The sequence below is a fragment of the Atractosteus spatula genome, chromosome 8 (genome assembly GCF_055471065.1).
Source record: "Atractosteus spatula isolate fAtrSpa1 chromosome 8, fAtrSpa1.hap1, whole genome shotgun sequence".
In the NCBI taxonomy this organism is placed as follows: Eukaryota; Metazoa; Chordata; class Actinopteri; order Semionotiformes; family Lepisosteidae; genus Atractosteus; species Atractosteus spatula.
The window spans coordinates 669,119-692,199 of record NC_142713.1 but is presented as its reverse complement, the minus strand read 5'-3'; the positions used below and the strand labels follow the sequence as shown (position 1 = coordinate 692,199).

General features: G+C 52.4%; 2 protein-coding genes across 2 annotated transcripts; one reads left to right on the top strand and one right to left on the bottom strand.

The window, feature by feature from the left end:
- Nucleotides 1–42: 42 nt before the first annotated feature.
- Nucleotides 43–14,013, bottom strand: LOC148828964 (uncharacterized). The gene is made up of 4 exons (XM_088923065.1): nt 13,713–14,013; nt 11,305–11,501; nt 4,220–4,391; nt 43–279 (listed from the first exon to the last, which is right to left on the bottom strand). The coding sequence occupies exons 2-4, from the start codon at nt 11,375–11,377 to the stop codon at nt 69–71; spliced, it is 456 nt and encodes a 151-aa protein (XP_088779191.1). The 5' UTR covers nt 11,378–11,501; nt 13,713–14,013; the 3' UTR covers nt 43–68.
- prl (prolactin) lies at nt 11,376–23,041 on the top strand. The gene is made up of 6 exons (XM_088923549.1): nt 11,376–11,529; nt 13,926–14,117; nt 20,007–20,134; nt 20,362–20,469; nt 21,591–21,773; nt 22,847–23,041. The coding sequence occupies exons 1-6, from the start codon at nt 11,376–11,378 to the stop codon at nt 23,039–23,041; spliced, it is 960 nt and encodes a 319-aa protein (XP_088779675.1).
- Nucleotides 23,042–23,081: the final 40 nt, after the last annotated feature.

Below are 23,081 nucleotides of genomic sequence, written 5' to 3'. Positions count from 1 at the left end.
CTGTGGGAAAAACCTTAGAAACAACGAAACAGCTCACAAGTAACAGAAAACAGTATCGGGTTTATTGTTCATTGCAACCTCTGCACAGACAGCAGGCGTGCTGTTCGCACTGGGACTGATGCCCCTTCGAGACACAGCGGACAAGGGAGAGACCGCCATCTCTCCCCCCCCCCCCCCTCTCCTCCGCACCCCCGCATCACGAGGGATGGGCCGATGGAGCAGTGAGCCGAGGAATGCTGGGATGGAGGAGGACTCGGTGCAGCCGACCAGTGGTCAGACCTGAGAGAGGGAGACGAGGGAAGGAATCAGGGTTTTACGTACATGAAATCTCCACCAGCTGGGGCTACAAGACAGAAACAATAATATGTAATAAAGCCCAGACTGGACCGGCCATCTCTGGACTGTAGGGTTACAGTGTGACCCAGACTGGACTGGCGATCTCTGGACTGTAGGGTTACAGTGTGACCCAGACTGGACCAGTGATCTCTGGACTGTAGGGGTACAGTGTGACCCAGACTGGACTGGCGATCTCTGGACTGTAGGGGTACATTGTGACCCAGACTGGACCGGCCATCTCTGGACTGTAGGGGTACAGTGTGACCCAGACTGGACTGGCGATCTCTGGACTGTGGGGGTACAGCGTGACCCAGACTGGACCTCTCTGGCCCTCCTCGGGTCCGACGGTCCGGCAGGCTGCAGAGAGGAGCCTGTTGGCGGGCCGGGCTCGCGCCAGCGCCAGCGCCAGCGCCCCCGGGGCGCCAGGCCACCGCGGGGCAAACACTCACTCCAGGGCCAATCACCCCACCAGCCTGCCTCTGGACTGCGGGAGGCAGCCCACGCACACACAGGGAGAACATGCAGACTCCACACAGACAGCACCCCTGCACTGCGCCCCCATGCTACCCGTTGTGGCCCAGGGGCCAGCAGGAGACACACAGCGAGCCCAGGGGGGCAGCAGGAGACACACAAGACACAAAGAGCCCAGGGGGCCAGCAGGAGACACACAGCGAGCCCAGGGGGCCAGCAGGAGACACACAAGACACAAAGAGCCCAGGGGGCCAGCAGGAAACACACAACACACAAAGAGCCCAGGGGGCCAGCAGGAGACACACAGCGAGCCCAGGGGGCCAGCAGGAGACATACAAGACACAAAGAGCCCAGGGGGCCAGCAGGAGACACACAGCGAGCCCAGGGGGCCAGCAGGAGACACACAAGACACAAAGAGCCCAGGGGGCCAGCAGGAGACACGCAGTGAGCTCAGGGGGCCAGCAGGAGACACACAAGACACAGAGAGCCCAGGGGGCCAGCAGGAGACACACAGTGAGCCCAGGGGGCCAGCAGGAGACACACAGCGAGCCCAGGGGGCCAGCAGGAGACACGCAGTGAGCTCAGGGGGCCAGCAGGAGACACACAGTGAGCCCAGGGGGCCAGCAGGAGACACACAGCGAGCCCAGGGGGCCAGCAGGAGACACACAAGACACAGAGAGCCCAGGGGGCCAGCAGGAGACACACAGTGAGCCCAGGTGGCCAGCAGGAGACACACCGCAAGCCCAGGGGGGCAGCAGGAGACACACAGAGAGCCCAGGCTGGGAAGACGACCCAGGAGGCACCAGTGGGAGGGTCAGGAAGAGCTCAAGACAGGTCACAGACCAGAGGAGCCATTCAGACATTAATCCCAGGACTTCATCCAGCTGTGTTTCAAAAGCCATGGTAACAGGGTGTTCCATACTCCAACCACCCTTTGTGTAAAGCCTTTTTACAGGACAGACAGAGGGGGAGACTCGGGCATGAAGAGAGGTGGGCTGGCCACAGTCTTGGAGAAAGAGGGATGGAGAGAGAGAAGGGATAGCAAGAGAGGGAGAGAGAGAGGGAGAGGGAGAGAGGGGGGGGAGGGGGGAGCCCACATTCTCAGAGTGCAGTCAGGCATCTGCCTCTCCGATCACAGTCACTGAGCCAGTAGGCCTAACCCTGCCTCTACCACACACACACACCCAGATCAGTGCACACACAGAGATAAATGCACACACACACACACCCAGATCAGTGCACACACAGAGATAAATGCACACACACACACACCCAGATCAGTGCACACACAGAGATAAATTCAATCCACACACACGCACGCACGCACGCACGCACGCACGCACGCACGCACGCACGCACGCACGCGCACACGCGCACACGAGTGTGAGTTAGTCAGTGTGCGAACCTCGCTCGAGGCAGGGAGAGAGGGAACAGTCCCACCTGCTCCGGGCCGCTCTGAGCCAGGAGGGCCCGAAACCCGATCACGCCAGCCAGCTCGCTTCCAACGCGGCTAAACTTAGAGCTGAGGGGCTGATCCATTACCTCAACCTGAGCCCCCCCCCCCGGGGGGACAGCTGGGCCCGGAGCCCCCCGCCCGCCCCTCTCTCTGACACCCCCCCGGGGGGGACAGCTGGGCCCGGAGCCCCCCGCCCGCCCCTCTCTCTGACACCCCCCCCGGGGGGACAGCTGGGCCCGGAGCCCCCCGCCCGCCCCTCTCTCTGACACCCCCCCCGGGGGGACAGCTGGACCCGGAGCCCCTGCAGCCCCCCTGAAGAACTCGGCCCCCCTCCTGCAGTACCCCAGGGCTCTCAGCCACCTGGACCACCAGACCAGCTGTCCTCCTGGTGTAACAGGACTGGACCTGAACCACCAGACCAGCTGTCCTCCCGGTGTAACAGGACCGGACCTGAACCACCGGACCAGCTGTCCTCCTGGTCCAACAGGACTGGACCTGAACCACCGGACCAGCTGTCCTCCCGGTGTAACAGCACTGGACCTGAACCACCGGACCAGCTGTCCTCCTGGTGTAACAGGACTGGACCTGAACCGCCGGACCAGCTGTCCTCCCGGTGTAACAGCACTGGACCTGAACCACCGGACCAGCTGTCCTCCTGGTGTAACAGGACTGGACCTGAACCGCCGGACCAGCTGTCCTCCTGGTGTAACAGCACTGGACCTGAACCACCAGACCAGCTGTCCTCCCGGTGTAACAGGACTGGACCTGAACCACCAGACCAGCTGTCCTCCCGGTGTAACAGGACTGGACCTGAACCACCGGACCAGCTGTCCTCCTGGTGTAACAGCACTGGACCTGAACCACCAGACCGGCTGTCCTCCCGGTGTAACAGGACCGGACCTGAACCACTGGACCAGCTGTCCTCCTGGTCCAACAGGACTGGACCTGAACCACCAGACCTGCTGTCCTCCTGGTGTAACAGCACTGGACCTGAACCACCAGACCAGCTGTCCTCCTGGTGTAACAGCACTGGACCTGAACCACCAGACCAGCTGTCCTGCTGGTCCAACAGGACTGGACCTGAACCACCAGACCTGCTGTCCTCCTGGTGTAACAGCACTGGACCTGAACCGTGGGACCAGCTGTCCTCCTGGTGTAACAGGACTGGACCTGAACCGTGGGACCAGCTGTCCTCCTGGTGTAACAGGACTGGACGTGAACTGTCCCTGCTGGTTCCCTGGGTGTCTCCATGTCCTGAGGAGGGACAGTGAAGGCTTGTTTTGTAGGTCTCCACATTGCTGAAGGCTGGAGCAGTTTGGATTTGGGAAACAAGAGCAGTGACATAACCTGCTGTTGAGCGATTTCTGGGTCTTCTGGTTGAGCAGACACACAATAACACTCTGACACGCACACAGATTCCCAGAACGGGGCGCGCGCACACACACACACACACAAGTCAGACTCATGGCTGTCTCTGCCGATAACCATCCAACACTGCTACCTCACACTGACAGCACTAAGCCCTCTGACACAGCAGCTCATCCTGGGGGAGAGAGGGGAGAGGATGAGGAAGGGGGAGAGAGGAGAGGATGAGGAGAGACCCCAGTGGTGGAGGTGGAGGGAGGACTCAAATTGACATTTTCTGCAGAAACACACCAGGCTCGTACGTTAGCTGTTTTTTTTTAAACGACAACCGAGCTGGACGCCTCACGGAGCCGTCCGTGCAGAAACGAGCCTGGGAACCCGCGCGAGCCGGCAGCCCGGCGCCAGCGAACCGCGACGTGACAACCACGACGACGACAACAAGAGCCGTCCCTCACTGGGAGGGCCGCGACTCTGCTCGAACCCTCGACCCTCTTCCCCCCACACCCTCCCCTCTCGCGTCCAGCTCCGGGCTCCCAGAAGCCCCTGCAGGAGGCTCCCGGGGCTGGGGGCCGGGGGCCGGGGGTCGCTCACCACTTCTCCAGCTCGGCGCGGAGCTCCAGGCATGGCGCGGGCACCGGGGGGCTGGGGTCCTCAGGGGCCGGGGGGCCGGCGGCGGCGGGGCTGTCCGACATGGCGCAGGGGCAGAGCACAGAGCTGTCCCCAGGAATGAGACTGATCCCCGAGACCCAGCGAGCGTGGCGGTCTGGCGGCGAGTGGGAGCGAGAGAGGCTCAGGGAGTGTCGAGCCCGGGGTAATCTGCACCAAGCACACCCGCCCTCTCGCTATCTCCCTCTGATGACACACCCCCCCCCTCCCCCTGTACTCGCTGCTTACATAACATACTGGGGACTGTAGGACCCCCCCTCTCAGTGCAGTGTTAATGTACTGGAGTGTCCAGTCAGTGTGTCTGTATGAAGCCCTCTCTCTCTCAGTGCAGTGTTAATGTACTGGAGTGTCCAGTCAGTGTGTCTGTATGAACCCCTCTCTCTCTCAGTGCAGTGTTAATGTACTGGAGTGTCCAGTCAGTGTGTGTGTATTAACCCCTCTCTCTCTCAGTGCAGTGTTAATGTACTGGAGTGTCCAGTCAGTGTGTGTGTATGAACCCCTCTCTCTCTCAGTGCAGTGTTCATGTACTGGAGTGTCCAGTCAGTGTGTGTGTATTAACCCCTCTCTCTCTCAGTGCAGTGTTAGTGTGCTGGAGTGTCCAGTCAGTGTGTCTGTATTAACCCCTCTCTCTCTCAGTGCAGTGTTCATGTACTGGAGTGTCCAGTCAGTGTGTGTGTATTAACCCCTCTCTCTCTCAGTGCAGTGTTAATGTACTGGAGTGTCCAGTCAGTGTGTCTGTATTAACCCCTCTCTCAGTGCAGTGTTAATGTACTGGAGTGTCCAGTCAGTGTGTCTGTATGAAGCCCTCTCTCTCTCAGTGCAGTGTTCATGTACTGGAGTGTCCAGTCAGTGTGTCTGTATTAACCCTTCTCTCTCAGTGCAGTGTTAATGTACTGGAGTGTCCAGTCAGTGTGTGTGTATTAACCCCTCTCTCTCTCAGTGCAGTGTTAGTGTGCTGGAGTGTCCAGTCAGTGTGTCTGTATTAACCCCTCTCTCTCTCAGTGCAGTGTTCATGTACTGGAGTGTCCAGTCAGTGTGTGTGTATTAACCCCTCTCTCTCTCAGTGCAGTGTTAATGTACTGGAGTGTCCAGTCAGTGTGTCTGTATTAACCCCTCTCTCAGTGCAGTGTTAATGTACTGGAGTGTCCAGTCAGTGTGTCTGTATGAAGCCCTCTCTCTCTCAGTGCAGTGTTCATGTACTGGAGTGTCCAGTCAGTGTGTCTGTATTAACCCCTCTCTCTCAGTGCAGTGTTAATGTACTGGAGTGTCCAGTCAGTGTGTGTGTATTAACCCCTCTCTCTCTCAGTGCAGTGTTAGTGTGCTGGAGTGTCCAGTCACTGTGTCTGTATTAACCCCTCTCTCTCTCAGTGCAGTGTTAATGTACTGGAGTGTCCAGTCAGTGTGTGTGTATTAACCCCTCTCTCTCTCAGTGCAGTGTTAATGTACTGGAGTGTTCAGTCAGTGTGTCTGTATTAACCCCTCTCTCTCTCAGTGCAGTGTTAATGTACTGGAGTGTCCAGTCAGTGTGTGTGTATTAACCCCTCTCTCTCTCAGTGCAGTGTTAATGTACTGGAGTGTCCAGTCAGTGTGTGTGTATTAACCCCTCTCTCTCTCAGTGCAGTGTTAATGTACTGGAGTGTCCAGTCAGTGTGTGTGTATTAACCCCTCTCTCTCTCAGTGCAGTGTTAGTGTGCTGGAGTGTAGTTCCTCAGTTCAGCCCTTCAGGCATGAGGAGAGTCAACACGCTTTCCCGGCTCCTCTCAGCCCAGGGCCTGGGAGGGACAGATACTGTAACCTGTGCTGACAGGCTGCTGGCTGGGCCCTGCTCTGCTGCTCAGCCCAGTGGGCGGAGACTTCGGGACCGGGTAGCCACGCCCACCCATGGGCGGAGCCAGGTGGCCTGGGGCGGGAGAGCTGAACCGGAGACCCTCCAGGGTCGTGTGTTCTGCTGTCAAGCAGTAAGAGAAACGAGTAACAAACATCACACAGTCCTGGAGACAGGAAACAGCGCAGGCATGTGAGCGGAGAACTCACTTCCTCTGCAGAATATGCTACTAACAATAACAATAACAGTTTTATTACTAGATATAATAATTATATACTATACACCTACCTGTGTCTGTACAGGGGCAGAATCAGTGTCTGTGTGTTATTGTGCAGCTGTGTCTGTACAGGGGCAGAATCAGTGTCTGTGTGTTATTGTGCAGCTGTGTCTGTGTGTTATTGTGCAGCTGTGTCTGTGTGTTATTGTGCAGCTGTGTCTGTACAGGGGCAGAATCAGTGTCTGTGTGTTATTGTGCAGCTGTGTCTGTGTGTTATTGTGCAGCTGTGTCTGTACAGGGGCAGAATCAGTGTCTGTGTGTTATTGTGCAGCTGTGTCTGTGTGTTATTGTGCAGCTGTGTCTGTACAGGGGTAGAATCAGTGTCTGTGTGTTATTGTGCAGCTGTGTCTGTGTGTTATTGTGCAGCTGTGTCTGTACAGGGGCAGAATCAGTGTCTGTGTGTTATTGTGCAGCTGTGTCTGTGTGTTATTGTGCAGCTGTGTCTGTACAGGGGCAGAATCAGTGTCTGTGTGTTATTGTGCAGCTGTGTCTGTACAGGGGCAGAATCAGTGTCTGTGTGTTATTGTGCAGCTGTGTCTGTGTGTTATTGTGCAGCTGTGTCTGTACAGGGGTAGAATCAGTGTCTGTGTGTTATTGTGCAGCTGTGTCTGTGTGTTATTGTGCAGCTGTGTCTGTACAGGGGCAGAATCAGTGCCTGTGTGTTATTGTGCAGCTGTGTCTGTGTGTTATTGTGCAGCTGTGTCTGTACAGGGGCAGAATCAGTGTCTGTGTGTTATTGTGCAGCTGTGTCTGTGTGTTATTGTGCAGCTGTGTCTGTACAGGGGTAGAATCAGTGTCTGTGTGTTATTGTGCAGCTGTGTCTGTGTGTTATTGTGCAGCTGTGTCTGTACAGGGGCAGAATCAGTGTCTGTGTGTTATTGTGCAGCTGTGTCTGTGTGTTATTGTGCAGCTGTGTCTGTACAGGGGTAGAATCAGTGTCTGTGTGTTATTGTGCAGCTGTGTCTGTGTGTTATTGTGCAGCTGTGCCTGTACAGGGGCAGAATCAGTGTCTGTGTGTTATTGTGCAGCTGTGTCTGTGTGTTATTGTGCAGCTGTGTCTGTACAGGGGCAGAATCAGTGTCTGTGTGTTATTGTGCAGCTGTGTCTGTGTGTTATTGTGCAGCTGTGTCTGTACAGGGGCAGAATCAGTGTCTGTGTGTTATTGTGCAGCTGTGTCTGTGTGTTATTGTGCAGCTGTGCCTGTACAGGGGCAGAATCAGTGTCTGTGTGTTATTGTGCAGCTGTGTCTGTGTGTTATTGTGCAGCTGTGTCTGTACAGGGGTAGAATCAGTGTCTGTGTGTTATTGTGCAGCTGTGTCTGTACAGGGGCAGAATCAGTGTCTGTGTGTTATTGTGCAGCTGTGTCTGTGTGTTATTGTGCAGCTGTGTCTGTACAGGGGCAGAATCAGTGTCTGTGTGTTATTGTGCAGCTGTGTCTGTGTGTTATTGTGCAGCTGTGTCTGTACAGGGGCAGAATCAGTGTCTGTGTGTTATTGTGCAGCTGTGTCTGTGTGTTATTGTGCAGCTGTGTCTGTACAGGGGCAGAATCAGTGTCTGTGTGTTATTGTGCAGCTGTGTCTGTGTGTTATTGTGCAGCTGTGTCTGTACAGGGGTAGAATCAGTGTCTGTGTGTTATTGTGCAGCTGTGTCTGTGTGTTATTGTGCAGCTGTGTCTGTACAGGGGCAGAATCAGTGTCTGTGTGTTATTGTGCAGCTGTGTCTGTGTGTTATTGTGCAGCTGTGTCTGTACAGGGGCAGAATCAGTGTCTGTGTGTTATTGTGCAGCTGTGTCTATGTGTTATTGTGCAGCTGTGCCTGTACAGGGGTAGAATCAGTGTCTGTGTGTTATTGTGCAGCTGTGTCTGTACAGGGGCAGAATCAGTGTCTGTGTGTTATTGTGCAGCTGTGTCTATGTGTTATTGTGCAGCTGTGCCTGTACAGGGGCAGAATCAGTGTCTGTGTGTTATTGTGCAGCTGTGTCTATGTGTTATTGTGCAGCTGTGTCTGTACAGGGGCAGAATCAGTGTCTGTGTGTTATTGTGCAGCTGTGTCTATGTGTTATTGTGCAGCTGTGCCTGTACAGGGGCAGAATCAGTGTCTGTGTGTTATTGTGCAGCTGTGTCTGTGTGTTATTGTGCAGCTGTGTCTGTACAGGGGCAGAATCAGTGTCTGTGTGTTATTGTGCAGCTGTGTCTGTGTGTTATTGTGCAGCTGTGTCTGTACAGGGGCAGAATCAGTGTCTGTGTGTTATTGTGCAGCTGTGTCTGTGTGTTATTGTGCAGCTGTGTCTGTACAGGGGCAGAATCAGTGTCTGTGTGTTATTGTGCAGCTGTGTCTGTGTGTTATTGTGCAGCTGTGTCTGTACAGGGGCAGAATCAGTGTCTGTGTGTTATTGTGCAGCTGTGTCTGTGTGTTATTGTGCAGCTGTGTCTGTACAGGGGCAGAATCAGTGTCTGTGTGTTATTGTGCAGCTGTGTCTGTGTGTTATTGTGCAGCTGTGTCTGTACAGGGGCAGAATCAGTGTCTGTGTGTTATTGTGCAGCTGTGTCTGTGTGTTATTGTGCAGCTGTGTCTGTACAGGGGCAGAATCAGTGTCTGTGTGTTATTGTGCAGCTGTGTCTGTGTGTTATTGTGCAGCTGTGTCTGTACAGGGGCAGAATCAGTGTCTGTGTGTTATTGTGCAGCTGTGTCTGTGTGTTATTGTGCAGCTGTGTCTGTGTGTTATTGTGCAGCTGTGTCTGTACAGGGGTAGAATCAGTGTCTGTGTGTTATTGTGCAGCTGTGTCTGTGTGTTATTGTGCAGCTGTGTCTGTACAGGGGCAGAATCAGTGTCTGTGTGTTATTGTGCAGCTGTGTCTGTGTGTTATTGTGCAGCTGTGTCTGTGTGTTATTGTGCAGCTGTGTCTGTACAGGGGCAGAATCAGTGTCTGTGTGTTATTGTGCAGCTGTGTCTGTGTGTTATTGTGCAGCTGTGTCTGTGTGTTATTGTGCAGCTGTGTCTGTACAGGGGTAGAATCAGTGTCTGTGTGTTATTGTGCAGCTGTGCCTGTACAGGGGCAGAATCAGTGTCTGTGTGTTATTGTGCAGCTGTGCCTGTGTGTTATTGTGCAGCTGTGCCTGTACAGGGGCAGAATCAGTGTCTGTGTGTTATTGTGCAGCTGTGTCTGTGTGTTATTGTGCAGCTGTGTCTGTACAGGGGTAGAATCAGTGTCTGTGTGTTATTGTGCAGCTGTGTCTGTGTGTTATTGTGCAGCTGTGTCTGTACAGGGGTAGAATCAGTGTCTGTGTGTTATTGTGCAGCTGTGTCTATGTGTTATTGTGCAGCTGTGTCTGTACAGGGGCAGAATCAGTGTCTGTGTGTTATTGTGCAGCTGTGTCTGTGTGTTATTGTGCAGCTGTGCCTGTACAGGGGTAGAATCAGTGTCTGTGTGTTATTGTGCAGCTGTGTCTGTGTGTTATTGTGCAGCTGTGTCTGTACAGGGGCAGAATCAGTGTCTGTGTGTTATTGTGCAGCTGTGTCTGTGTGTTATTGTGCAGCTGTGCCTGTACAGGGGTAGAATCAGTGTCTGTGTGTTATTGTGCAGCTGTGCCTGTGTGTTATTGTGCAGCTGTGCCTGTACAGGGGCAGAATCAGTGTCTGTGTGTTATTGTGCAGCTGTGTCTGTGTGTTATTGTGCAGCTGTGTCTGTACAGGGGCAGAATCAGTGTCTGTGTGTTATTGTGCAGCTGTGTCTGTGTGTTATTGTGCAGCTGTGTCTGTACAGGGGTAGAATCAGTGTCTGTGTGTTATTGTGCAGCTGTGTCTGTGTGTTATTGTGCAGCTGTGTCTGTACAGGGGTAGAATCAGTGTCTGTGTGTTATTGTGCAGCTGTGTCTGTACAGGGGTAGAATCAGTGTCTGTGTGTTATTGTGCAGCTGTGTCTGTGTGTTATTGTGCAGCTGTGTCTGTACAGGGGCAGAATCAGTGTCTGTGTGTTATTGTGCAGCTGTGTCTGTGTGTTATTGTGCAGCTGTGTCTGTACAGGGGCAGAATCAGTGTCTGTGTGTTATTGTGCAGCTGTGTCTGTGTGTTATTGTGCAGCTGTGTCTGTACAGGGGTAGAATCAGTGTCTGTGTGTTATTGTGCAGCTGTGTCTGTGTGTTATTGTGCAGCTGTGTCTGTACAGGGGCAGAATCAGTGTCTGTGTGTTATTGTGCAGCTGTGTCTGTGTGTTATTGTGCAGCTGTGTCTGTACAGGGGTAGAATCAGTGTCTGTGTGTTATTGTGCAGCTGTGTCTGTACAGGGGTAGAATCAGTGTCTGTGTGTTATTGTGCAGCTGTGTCTGTGTGTTATTGTGCAGCTGTGTCTGTACAGGGGCAGAATCAGTGTCTGTGTGTTATTGTGCAGCTGTGTCTGTGTGTTATTGTGCAGCTGTGTCTGTACAGGGGCAGAATCAGTGTCTGTGTGTTATTGTGCAGCTGTGTCTGTGTGTTATTGTGCAGCTGTGTCTGTGTGTTATTGTGCAGCTGTGTCTGTACAGGGGCAGAATCAGTGTCTGTGTGTTATTGTGCAGCTGTGTCTGTGTGTTATTGTGCAGCTGTGTCTGTACAGGGGCAGAATCAGTGTCTGTGTGTTATTGTGCAGCTGTGTCTGTGTGTTATTGTGCAGCTGTGTCTGTACAGGGGCAGAATCAGTGTCTGTGTGTTATTGTGCAGCTGTGTCTGTGTGTTATTGTGGATATATATAAACCACATGCCCTGATCTTGGAAAATCCATTAATCCATTTTCTAACCCTTCTTTCCACTTCCAGTCACAGGGGCGCTGGAGTCTATCCCAGCGAGCACTGGGATACCAGTCCAGTCCATCAGAGGGCGCACACACACGCACACACACCAGGACCAGTTTTCCCAGAAGACAATGAACTCACCAGCCTGTTTCCGGACTGCGGGAGGAAACCGGAGCACACCCAGAGGACACCCACGTGAACGCAGGGAGAACATGCAGACTCCACACAGACAGCACCCCAGGACCAGAGCCCAGTTCCCCCGCGCTGAGATCTGCGCTGCCTCTCCGGACAGTTTCAAGCGATCTTCAGTAGGATACAATGGCAGCAGTGCTGTATACCTGTTCCAACAGGAGAAGCACAACAGGGGTGAGTTTCCCGAAAGCATCGTAGCGCTACGAACATCATAAACTCGCTCTTAAGATCTATCGTCAATTCACGAGCGTTTCTCCAAAATCCATCGTCACTAGAGCAGCACGTGAAATCCTTCGTAATCTGCGTGCTTCCCGACCCACTCGTTAATCACAGAGTGCAATTCTCTGGAAGTTTAGAATACGAAGATTTCATATTAAGGATTGTGATATTTTGTTGTGCTATGCGAGAGGAAATTTGGCAAAAGAACATTTATTTACACAGTAAATGAATTTATTAGTCATCCTGGGTAAATGTCATATTCATAAGTCAAATGGTCCAATAACACTGAGATGGAGTTGAAATGTTATTTAAATTCCATAAAGAAAGTGAAAAATGCTAAAGAAAGGAAAACATTTGATATATGTAAAAATATAACCTGGTTACATAAATATTTACCTCTTTACCGCTGGCAGTTAATTGTTTTTGCTCTGTTTCTTTCTTTTATCTGTATTTTCTCCTCTACTTGTATTTGTCTGGGAGCGGCGAGGGCACATGCCCGGGGAACCCCGATCCGTTACAATACGTTTAATTTAAAAAAAATGCCAAGTTTTATACTTGACTAGACGATCTGATTTTCACGGTGAGATGCAGTAATGCATTATTTAAGTTTAAATCATTGGGCCTGATGTTTATTTTTGAAGTTCCAATACCGTTTTATGTTCTGTCGTGATTGTCGACGGTAAAGCTTAGACCTGTTTGATTACAGGTCCTGTATTTGTGGAGCGACACACGCCACGCTTAGTGGTTACTTTTTCCAGATGTCATGTTAATTAGACCAGTTAGAGTTCCAATACAGCCAGTGACTCTAAATAACAGCAGTGTTTTCTCAAGAAACGCAGCGATTCTTAACAATGGCAGCGCGCCCAGACAAAACCTGGCTTCAGACCACAGACGCCGTGCAGGACGCGCGCACTGTCCACGCAGTCAGTCTCGGGTTTCTCTCACGGCACGTCAGTCAGTTATTTTATATTCTCTCGGAAACAACAGTGTTCCGGTTTGTGCCTGTCTGTACGCTTTCGCTTAATTGGTTGCTAAATTATGATGTCATGTTTAATGCATATCCCTGTTCACAACTCGACTTCATCCCACTGAAGGACCAAAACCGGCGCCACGTAATGACAGTATATTGTCAATCGACTGTTTTTCAATCGACTTGCGATGCTTTTTGCCAAGAGACTTCGGGGGCGGGGTTAACAAAGACGTACTTGACACTCGCTCGTAAAAGGACCGATGAACAGGGGTTTGGGAAAACGCGGGTTGCTCGTTAGTCTCCAAGATTCATCGTTTTCGGGAAACTCACCCCAGAACAGGTACAAAACGGCCAATACGTGCTCTGTATCGCCTGTACTACAGCTACACAGCTCCCCCAAATCACTTTCCCCATTCAAGCGATCGATCGATCACCCTTCTTGTTAATAAGCCCCCGAACCCGAGACCAGCCCGCTTACAGGAGAGCAGGCGCCTCTCGGCTGGGGCTGTGGCGCCCCCTGGTGGAGACGGGGTGAGCGCGCCTCGTTAGCACCGAGTCACGCTAATCGCACCGCCCGTCTCTGGAAATCACACTATAACAGCGATTCGCGTCTGTAAGCGAGGGAGTCTACGTATTTTTCGGGACAATGTTCATTAAAACAAGAATATATCGCATTTTGTGCAGAATGTGAAGCAGGGAGAATGAACGACAACCTGATTTTAGTTGTCATATAAACATCCTCCACACACACACACACCAAGGGGAAAAAAAACACTTGGGCAAAACGCCTGGGTTTAAAAAAAATTAACCTGTTTAAAATAATCGAATCTCTTGAATCCTGGACACAAGAGACGAGACTGAGGTACTGAAAGTCCCCAGAGGCAGCCGACAAAGCGAACTGACGCCACGTTTTCTGTCCTGTGATTAATATGCTGCACACTGGGAGTGGAGGAGGAGAGCCCATTGCCTGTAAAGCGCTTCGAGCGGAGCGTCCGGAAAAGCGCTTTATAGGTGTAAGGACTGTTATTAATATTATGGAACAAGTGCAGGTTTATTCCCTGCTGAAAAGAGAAGAAAGAAAACACAACGTTTCGGCCGTGGAGCCTTCTTCAAGTGTCTATTATTAATTATTATTATTATAATCGAAGCGCATTCGACTGCATCATACCTGTGAAAAGAGCTGCGCTTCGCCGCCCCGCCGCCAGGGGGCAGAGCTAAGCTCCTCGATCCCTGCGCGTCTCTGTGCGGCGGCTGCTGCTTCACGTCTCGCCGTTACAATCGAGCTCCACCGAGTGTGAAAACTGTCCATCTCCGCTCAGCAGTAAGCGTGTGTTGCCTTCATGCTTACAAACTTGAGTCTACACGGTGAAATCACCAACAGCTACAGACCCCGGCTTGAGACACAGGCTGCGCTACAGTCGCGCACTGACGCTGCAGTTCAAATCAGTTTCCCGATCCCCCAAGATCTTCGCTAAACATGATGCGCGTACCCAAGAGGTGCAGACGGTCCTCGGAGGTCGCGGGTACCGCGGAGAGGGCGCGCAGACCAGCCGGGGGTCCGCGCTGTGGACGTGTCTGCTTGCGTCTTCATCGCGGAAAAATTATTCATTAATGTTCCCGAAAGCCGGCTGAGACCGGCGGCCACCAGGCTGCGGGCTGTCCGTGCGCTCCGGCTCGTTTAATCAGGACACGTGTGACGGAGGCCGAGATCAGAGAACACAGGTGATTAAACACGCAGCGAGGAACAGGTGATGAAACACGCAGGGAGGAATGCGGCTCACAACTCCGTTTACACTGAGCTGAGCCTGAGCGTGTTGGCACGGTGATAGTACCGTGAGTTACTGTAGTAAATGTCTGGAAGAGTCTCTACTACACTGTAACACGGGCGGAGCGGCGGCGGCTCTGTGGCTCAGGATCGGCGCCTGTGACTGGACGGTTGCCGGTTCAAATCCTGCGGCTGGCAGAGGAATCCTACTCTGTTAACCCCACCTGCTCCAGGGGCGCTGTACGATATCTGACCCTGCGCTCTGACCCCCAGCTTCTCTCCCTGTCTGTGTGTCTCCTGGAGAGCAAGCTGGGGTCTGTGAAAAGATGAATTCCTAATGCAAGAAATTGTATAGGGCTGATAAAGCAACATTATCACATTATTATTATTATGATTAACAATATTGTGACTTACTGTAGTAAATGTCTGGAAGAGCTGTGCTTTACTACACTGTGACAATACTCTGATTCCACACCACACTGCTGAAACACTGCAGCACTGACTCTGACCCCTGATTCCACACCTCACAGCTGAAACACTGCAGCACTGACTCTGACCCCTGATTCCACACTGCTGAAACACTGCAGCACTGACTCTGACCCCTGATTCCACACTGCTGAAACACTGAAGCACTGACTCTGACCCCTGATTCCACACCACACTGCTGAAACACTGCAGCACTGACTCTGACCCCTGATTCCACACCACACTGCTGAAACACTGCAGCACTGACTCTGACCCCTGATTCCACACCACACTGCTGAAACACTGCAGCACTGACTCTGACCCCTGATTCCACACCACACTGCTGAAACACTGCAGCACTGACTCTGACCCCTGATTCCACACTGCTGAAACACTGCAGCACTGACTCTGACCCCTGATTCCACACCCCACTGCTGAAACACTGCAGCACTGACTCTGACCCCTGATTCCACACTGCTGAAACACTGCAGCACTGACTCTGACCCCTGATTCCACACCACACTGCTGAAACACTGCAGCACTGACTCTGACCCCTGATTCCACACTGCTGAAACACTGCAGCACTGACTCTGACCCCTGATTCCACACTGCTGAAACACTGCAGCACTGACTCTGACCCCTGATTCCACACTGCTGAAACACTGCAGCACTGACTCTGACCCCTGATTCCACACCACACTGCTGAAACACTGCAGCACTGACTCTGACCCCTGATTCCACACTGCTGAAACACTGCAGCACTGACTCTGACCCCTGATTCCACACCCCACTGCTGAAACACTGCAGCACTGACTCTGACCCCTGATTCCACACCACACTGCTGAAACACTGCAGCACTGACTCTGACCCCTGATTCCACACTGCTGAAACACTGCAGCACTGACTCTGACCCCTGATTCCACACTGCTGAAACACTGCAGCACTGACTCTGACCCCTGATTCCACACCACACTGCTGAAACACTGCAGCACTGACTCTGACCCCTGATTCCACACTGCTGAAACACTGCAGCACTGACTCTGACCCCTGATTCCACACTGCTGAAACACTGCAGCACTGACTCTGACCCCTGATTCCACACCACACTGCTGAAACACTGCAGCACTGACTCTGACCCCTGATTCCACACCACACTGCTGAAACACTGCAGCACTGACTCTGACCCCTGATTCCACACTGCTGAAACACTGCAGCACTGACTCTGACCCCTGATTCCACACCACACTGCTGAAACACTGCAGCACTGACTCTGACCCCTGATTCCACACCACACTGCTGAAACACTGCAGCACTGACTCTGACCCCTGATTCCACACTGCTGAAACACTGCAGCACTGACTCTGACCCCTGATTCCACACTGCTGAAACACTGCAGCACTGACTCTGACCCCTGATTCCACACCACACTGCTGAAACACTGCAGCACTGACTCTGACCCCTGATTCCACACTGCTGAAACACTGCAGCACTGACTCTGACCCCTGATTCCACACCCCACTGCTGAAACACTGCAGCACTGACTCTGACCCCTGATTCCACACCACACTGCTGAAACACTGCAGCACTGACTCTGACCCCTGATTCCACACCACACTGCTGAAACACTGCAGCACTGACTCTGACCCCTGATTCCACACTGCTGAAACACTGCAGCACTGACTCTGACCCCTGATTCCACACCACACTGCTGAAACACTGCAGCACTGACTCTGACCCCTGATTCCACACTGCTGAAACACTGCAGCACTGACTCTGACCCCTGATTCCACACTGCTGAAACACTGCAGCACTGACTCTGACCCCTGATTCCACACCACACTGCTGAAACACTGCAGCACTGACTCTGACCCCTGATTCCACACCACACTGCTGAAACACTGCAGCACTGACTGACCCCTGATTCCACACCACACTGCTGAAACACTGCAGCACTGACTCTGACCCCTGATTCCACACTGCTGAAACACTGCAGCACTGACTCTGACCCCTGATTCCACACCACACTGCTGAAACACTGCAGCACTGACTCTGACCCCTGATTCCACACTGCTGAAACACTGCAGCACTGACTCTGACCCCTGATTCCACACCCCACTGCTGAAACACTGCAGCACTGACTCTGACCCCTGATTCCACACCACACTGCTGAAACACTGCAGCACTGACTCTGACCCCTGATTCCACACCACACTGCTGAAACACTGCAGCACTGACTCTGACCCCTGATTCCACACTGCTGAAACACTGCAGCACTGACTCTGACCCCTGATTCCACACCACACTGCTGAAACACTGCAGCACTGACTCTGACCCCTGATTCCACACTGCTGAAACACTGCAGCACTGACTCTGACCCCTGATTCCACACTGCTGAAACACTGCAGCACTGACTCTGACCCCTGATTCCACACTGCTGAAACACTGCAGCACTGACTCTGACCCCTGATTCCACACCACACTGCTGAAACACTGCAGCACTGACTCTGACCCCTGATTCCACACTGCTGAAACACTGCAGCACTGACTCTGACCCCTGATTCCACACCACACTGCTGAAACACTGCAGCACTGACTCTGACCCCTGATTCCACACTGCTGAAACACTGCAGCACTGACTCTGACCCCTGATTCCACACCACACTGCTGAAACACTGCAGCACTGACTCTGACCCCTGATTCCACACTGCTGAAACACTGCAGCACTGACTCTGACCCCTGATTCCACACTGCTGAAACACTGCAGCACTGACTCTGACCCCTGATTCCACACTGCTGAAACACTGCAGCACTGACTCTGACCCCTGATTCCACACCACACTGCTGAAACACTGCAGCACTGACTCTGACCCCTGATTCCACACTGCTGAAACACTGCAGCACTGACTCTGACCCCTGATTCCACACCCCACTGCTGAAACACTGCAGCACTGACTCTGACCCCTGATTCCACACCACACTGCTGAAACACTGCAGCACTGACTCTGACCCCTGATTCCACACTGCTGAAACACTGCAGCACTGACTCTGACCCCTGATTCCACACTGCTGAAACACTGCAGCACTGACTCTGACCCCTGATTTGATCTACAGTATGAATGTAGCTCATATGGTAGGTAGCAGATAAAATATCTCAGGAGCTCATCCAGCTGTGTCTGGAGAGAAGCCAGGGTATCGGCTTCAACAACATGGCTGGGCAGCTTGTTCCCCACTCCCACCACCCTTTGCATAAAGAAGTGCCTCCTGCTGTCAATTATTAATGCCATTTCCTGTACTTGCTTGAATTGCTTGAAGCCCTTGTTGTCCTAAATATCCAGTAGCGATTTAGAGACACAATTAGGAAGGAAATGCTGTTTGAAGGTAGGATCGCACTGGCATGCCAGTATCTGGTCTGAACTCGAACGGTGGGCTTGAATGTTTGTCTTCCTCTCTGTAGGTGTCTCAGGGTGACAGACCAGGGTGTCTAATGTTTCTCATTAGAGCTGGAGGAAACCAGAGACACTGGCTCTCTGAATACACAAATGGGGCTGGAGGCTATAAAATCTTTCAGACGACAGAGCCCAGACAAAGGGCTCAGACACACAGAGAGATGACACCCCAGACCCGAGGAAACGCCGGCTTCACAGGTCAGGTTTGTGTGTCTCCGTGAAGCTGGGACACACTTGTGTCTCTGTGCCGTACTGCTTACCCTCTGTGTTACTGCTTACTGTCTATGTGTCTCTTTCTCTCTGTGTATCTACTGGAGTGTCCAGTCAGTGTGTGTGTATTAACCCCTCTCTCTCTCAGTGCAGTGTTAATGTACTGGAGTGTCCAATCAGTGTGTCTGTATTAACCCCTCTCTCTCAGTGCAGTGTTAATGTACTGGAGTGTCCAGTCAGTGTGTCTGTATTAACCCCTCTCTCTCTCAGTGCAGTGTTCATGTACTGGAGTGTCCAGTCAGTGTGTCTGTATTAACCCCCCTCTCTCTCAGTGCAGTGTTAATGTACTGGAGTGTCCAGTCAGTGTGTGTGTATTAACCCCCCTCTCTCTCAGTGCAGTGTTCATGTACTGGAGTGTCCAGTCAGTGTGTGTGTATTAACCCCTCTCTCTCTCAGTGCAGTGTTAATGTACTGGAGTGTCCAGTCAGTGTGTCTGTATTAACCCCTCTCTCTCTCAGTGCAGTGTTAATGTACTGGAGTGTCCAGTCATTGTGTCTGTATTAACCCCTCTCTCTCAGTGCAGTGTTCATGTACTGGAGTGTCCAGTCAGTGTGTCTGTATTAACCCCCCTCTCTCTCAGTGCAGTGTTAATGTACTGGAGTGTCCAGTCAGTGTGTCTGTATTAACCCCTCTCTCTCTCAGTGCAGTGTTAATGTACTGGAGTGTCCAGTCAGTGTGTCTGTATTAACCCCTCTCTCTCTCAGTGCAGTGTTAATGTACTGGAGTGTCCAGTCAGTGTGTGTGTATTAACCCCTCTCTCTCTCAGTGCAGTGTTAATGTACTGGAGTGTCCAGTCAGTGTGTCTGTATTAACCCCTCTCTCTCAGTGCAGTGTTAATGTACTGGAGTGTCCAGTCAGTGTGTCTGTATTAACCCCCCTCTCTCTCAGTGCAGTGTTAATGTACTGGAGTGTCCAGTCAGTGTGTCTGTATTAACCCCTCTCTCTCTCAGTGCAGTGTTACTGTCCTGGAGTGTCCAGTCAGTGTGTGTGTATTAACCCCTCTCTCTCTCAGTGCAGTGTTAATGTACTGGAGTGTCCAGTCAGTGTGTGTGTATTAACCCCTCTCTCTCTCAGTGCAGTGTTAATGTACTGGAGTGTCCAGTCAGTGTGTGTGTATTAACCCCTCTCTCTCTCAGTGCAGTGTTAATGTACTGGAGTGTCCAGTCAGTGTGTCTGTATGAACCCCTCTCTCTCTCAGTGCAGTGTTAATGTACTGGAGTGTCCAGTCAGTGTGTGTGTATTAACCCCTCTCTCTCTCAGTGCAGTGTTCATGTACTGGAGTGTCCAGTCAGTGTGTGTGTATTAACCCCTCTCTCTCTCAGTGCAGTGTTAATGTACTGGAGTGTCCAGTCAGTGTGTCTGTATGAACCCCTCTCTCTCTCAGTGCAGTGTTAATGTACTGGAGTGTCCAGTCAGTGTGTCTGTATTAACCCCTCTCTCTCTCAGTGCAGTGTTAATGTACTGGAGTGTCCAGTCAGTGTGTCTGTATTAACCCTGTATCCCCTCCCTTGCCCAGGTACACTTTGTGTGCTCCTGTCCCTCTCAGTCCAGATTCAGTGTATCGGACTGAATGACCTGTTGGAAAGGGCTGCTGAGATATCCGAGAGACTGCATGCCCTTAGCACTGCGCTGACCAATGACCTGGTAAGTGTCTGACTTTAATAATCTGTCAGTGCGTCAGTGAATCACCGTCACAGATCAGTGGTCGAATATGTGCTGTGCGATATTGTAACTCCATAGTCCAGAGATCACCGGTCCAGTCTGGGTCACACTGTAACCTTACAGTCCAGAGATCACCGGTCCAGTCTGGGTCACAGTGTACCCCTACAGTCCGGTCTGGGTCATGGTGGATATCAACATCTCTCTTTCAGGACACTCACTTTCCTCCATCTGGCCGCATGCTGATGCCCCGCCCCTCTCTGTGCCACACCTCCTCCCTGACCACACCCAACGACAAGGAGCACGTCCTGCGCCTGCCGGTGAGTCTGTCTCTCAATAATAATAATACAGTGTGTGACCTCCTGTCCCAGCCTGAGGAACAGACAGTGAGCCTGTCTCTCAGTAATAATAATACAGTGTGTGATCTCCTGTCCCAGCCTGAGGAACAGACACTTAGCCTGTCTCTCAATAATAATACAGTGTGTGATCTCCTGTCCCAGCCTGAGGAACAGACAGTGAGCCTGTCTCTCAATAATAATAATACAGTGTGTGATCTCCTGTCCCAGCCTGAGGAACAGACAGTGAGCCTGTCTCTCAATAATAATAATACAGTGTGTGACCTCCTGTCCCAGCCTGAGGAACAGACAGTGAGCCTGTCTCTCAGTAATAATAATACAGTGTGTGATCTCCTGTCCCAGCCTGAGGAACAGACACTTAGCCTGTCTCTCAATAATAATAATACAGTGTGTGATCTCCTGTCCCAGCCTGAGGAACAGACAGTGAGCCTGTCTCTCAATAATAATAATACAGTGTGTGATCTCCTGTCCCAGCCTGAGGAACAGACAGTGAGCCTGTCTCTCAATAATAATAATACAGTGTGTGATCTCCTGTCCCAGCCTGAGGAACAGACAGTGAGCCTGTCTCTCAATAATAATAATACAGTGTGATCTCCTGTCCCAGCCTGAGGAACAGACAGTGAGCCTGTATCTCAATAATAATAATACAGTGTGTGATCTCCTGTCCCAGCCTGAGGAACAGTGAGCCTGTCTCTCAATAATAATAATACAGTGTGTGATCTCCTGTCCCAGCCTGAGGAACAGACAGTGAGCCTGTCTCTCAATAATAATAATACAGTGTGTGATCTCCTGTCCCAGCCTGAGGAACAGACAGTGAGCTTGTCTCTCAATAATAATAATACAGTGTGTGACCTCCTGTCCCAGCCTGAGGAACAGACAGTGAGCCTGTCTCTCAATAATAATAATACAGTGTGTGATCTCCTGTCCCAGCCTGAGGAACAGACAGTGAGCCTGTCTCTCAATAATAATAATACAGTGTGTGATCTCCTGTCCCAGCCTGAGGAACAGACAGTGAGCCTGTCTCTCAATAATAATAATACAGTGTGTGACCTCAGCGTTGTCTGTGTCTGTCCGACCTGCCCCAGGAGTCCGAGCTCCTGGGGATCGTGCGCTCCCTGCTGCTGTCCTGGAGCGACCCTCTCCACCTGCTGTCCGCTGAGGCGCCGTCTCTCCCACACCCCTCCAGCGGCTCCATCCACAGCAAGACCCGCGAGCTGCAGGAGAGCACCCACGTCCTGAACCGCGGGCTGGAGAAGCTGGTCAGCAAGGTCAGACTGCTCCCCCCTGTCTCTCTCCCACCTCACTGTCCCTCCTGTCCTGTCTGTCTCTCCCTGAGCCTGTCTGCCTCTCTCCCACCTCACTGTCCCTCCTGTCCTGTCTGTCTCTCTCTGAGTCTGTCTGTCCCTCCTGTCCTGTCTGTCTATCCCTGAGCCTGTCTGTCTCTCTCCCACCTCACTGTCCCTCCTGTCCTGTCTGTCTCTCCCTGAGCCTGTCTGTCTCTCTCCCACCTCACTGTCCCTCTCGTCCTGTCTGTCTCTCCCTGAGCCTGTCTGTCTCTCTCCCACCTCACTGTCCCTCCTGTCCTGTCTGTCTCTCTCTGAGTCTGTCTGTCCCTCCTGTCCTGTCTGTCTATCCCTGAGCCTGTCTGTCTCTCTCCCACCTCACTGTCCCTCTCGTCCTGTCTGTCTCTCCCTGAGCCTGTCTGTCTCTCTCCCAACTCACTGTCCTGTCTGTCTCTCCCTGAGCCTGTCTGTCTCTCTTCCACCTCACTGTCCCTCCTGTCCTGTCTGTCTATCCCTGAGCCTGTCTGTCTCTCTCCCACCTCACTGTCTCTCTCTGAGCCTGTCTGTCCCTCTCTTGTCCTGTCTGTCTATCCCTGAGCCTGTCTGTCTCTCTCCCACCTCACTGTCCCTCTCGTCCTGCCTGTCTCTCTCCCACCTCACTGTCCCTCTCGTCCTGTCTGTCTCCTCTGAGCCTGTCTGTCCCTCTCTTGTACTGTCTGTCTCTCCCTGAGCCTGTCTGTCCCTCTCTTGTCCTGTCTGTCTCTCCCTGAGCCTGTCCGTCTCCCTTCCCCCTCGCTGTCTCTCAATGAAAACGCACTGACTGGACACTACAGTACCTCAACACCGCCAATCTCCACCACCCCCCCCCCGCTGCTGACGGCGTAGGGCTGTCTGTCGTGTTGACGGTGTGTGCAACTCTCCTCGCCGGACACGCGTCGCAGATATGCGCTGTGTCCTCCTGCCCGGAGTTTGCATGACGTTGTCTGATCCATTGTTTCCGAGAGAGCTCTCTTTGTGTCAGATTCTGCTATTGTTCGTCTCCCTCTCTTTCTTTGCAGATTGGTCCCGGATCTCAGTCCCTTGACCTTTCACCTTTCACCTGGAGGGGGGGCGACCTGGGCAGCGACAGGAACTCCCGCCTCCTCAACTTCCACTTCCTGATGTCCTGTTTCAGGCGGGACTCCCACAAGATTGACAGTTTCCTCAAGCTGCTGCGCTGCCGGACCGCCAAGATGCGACCAGAAGTGTGCTAGACGCGGTGGGCAGCCATCTTGGATCCAAAACCCCGCAGGG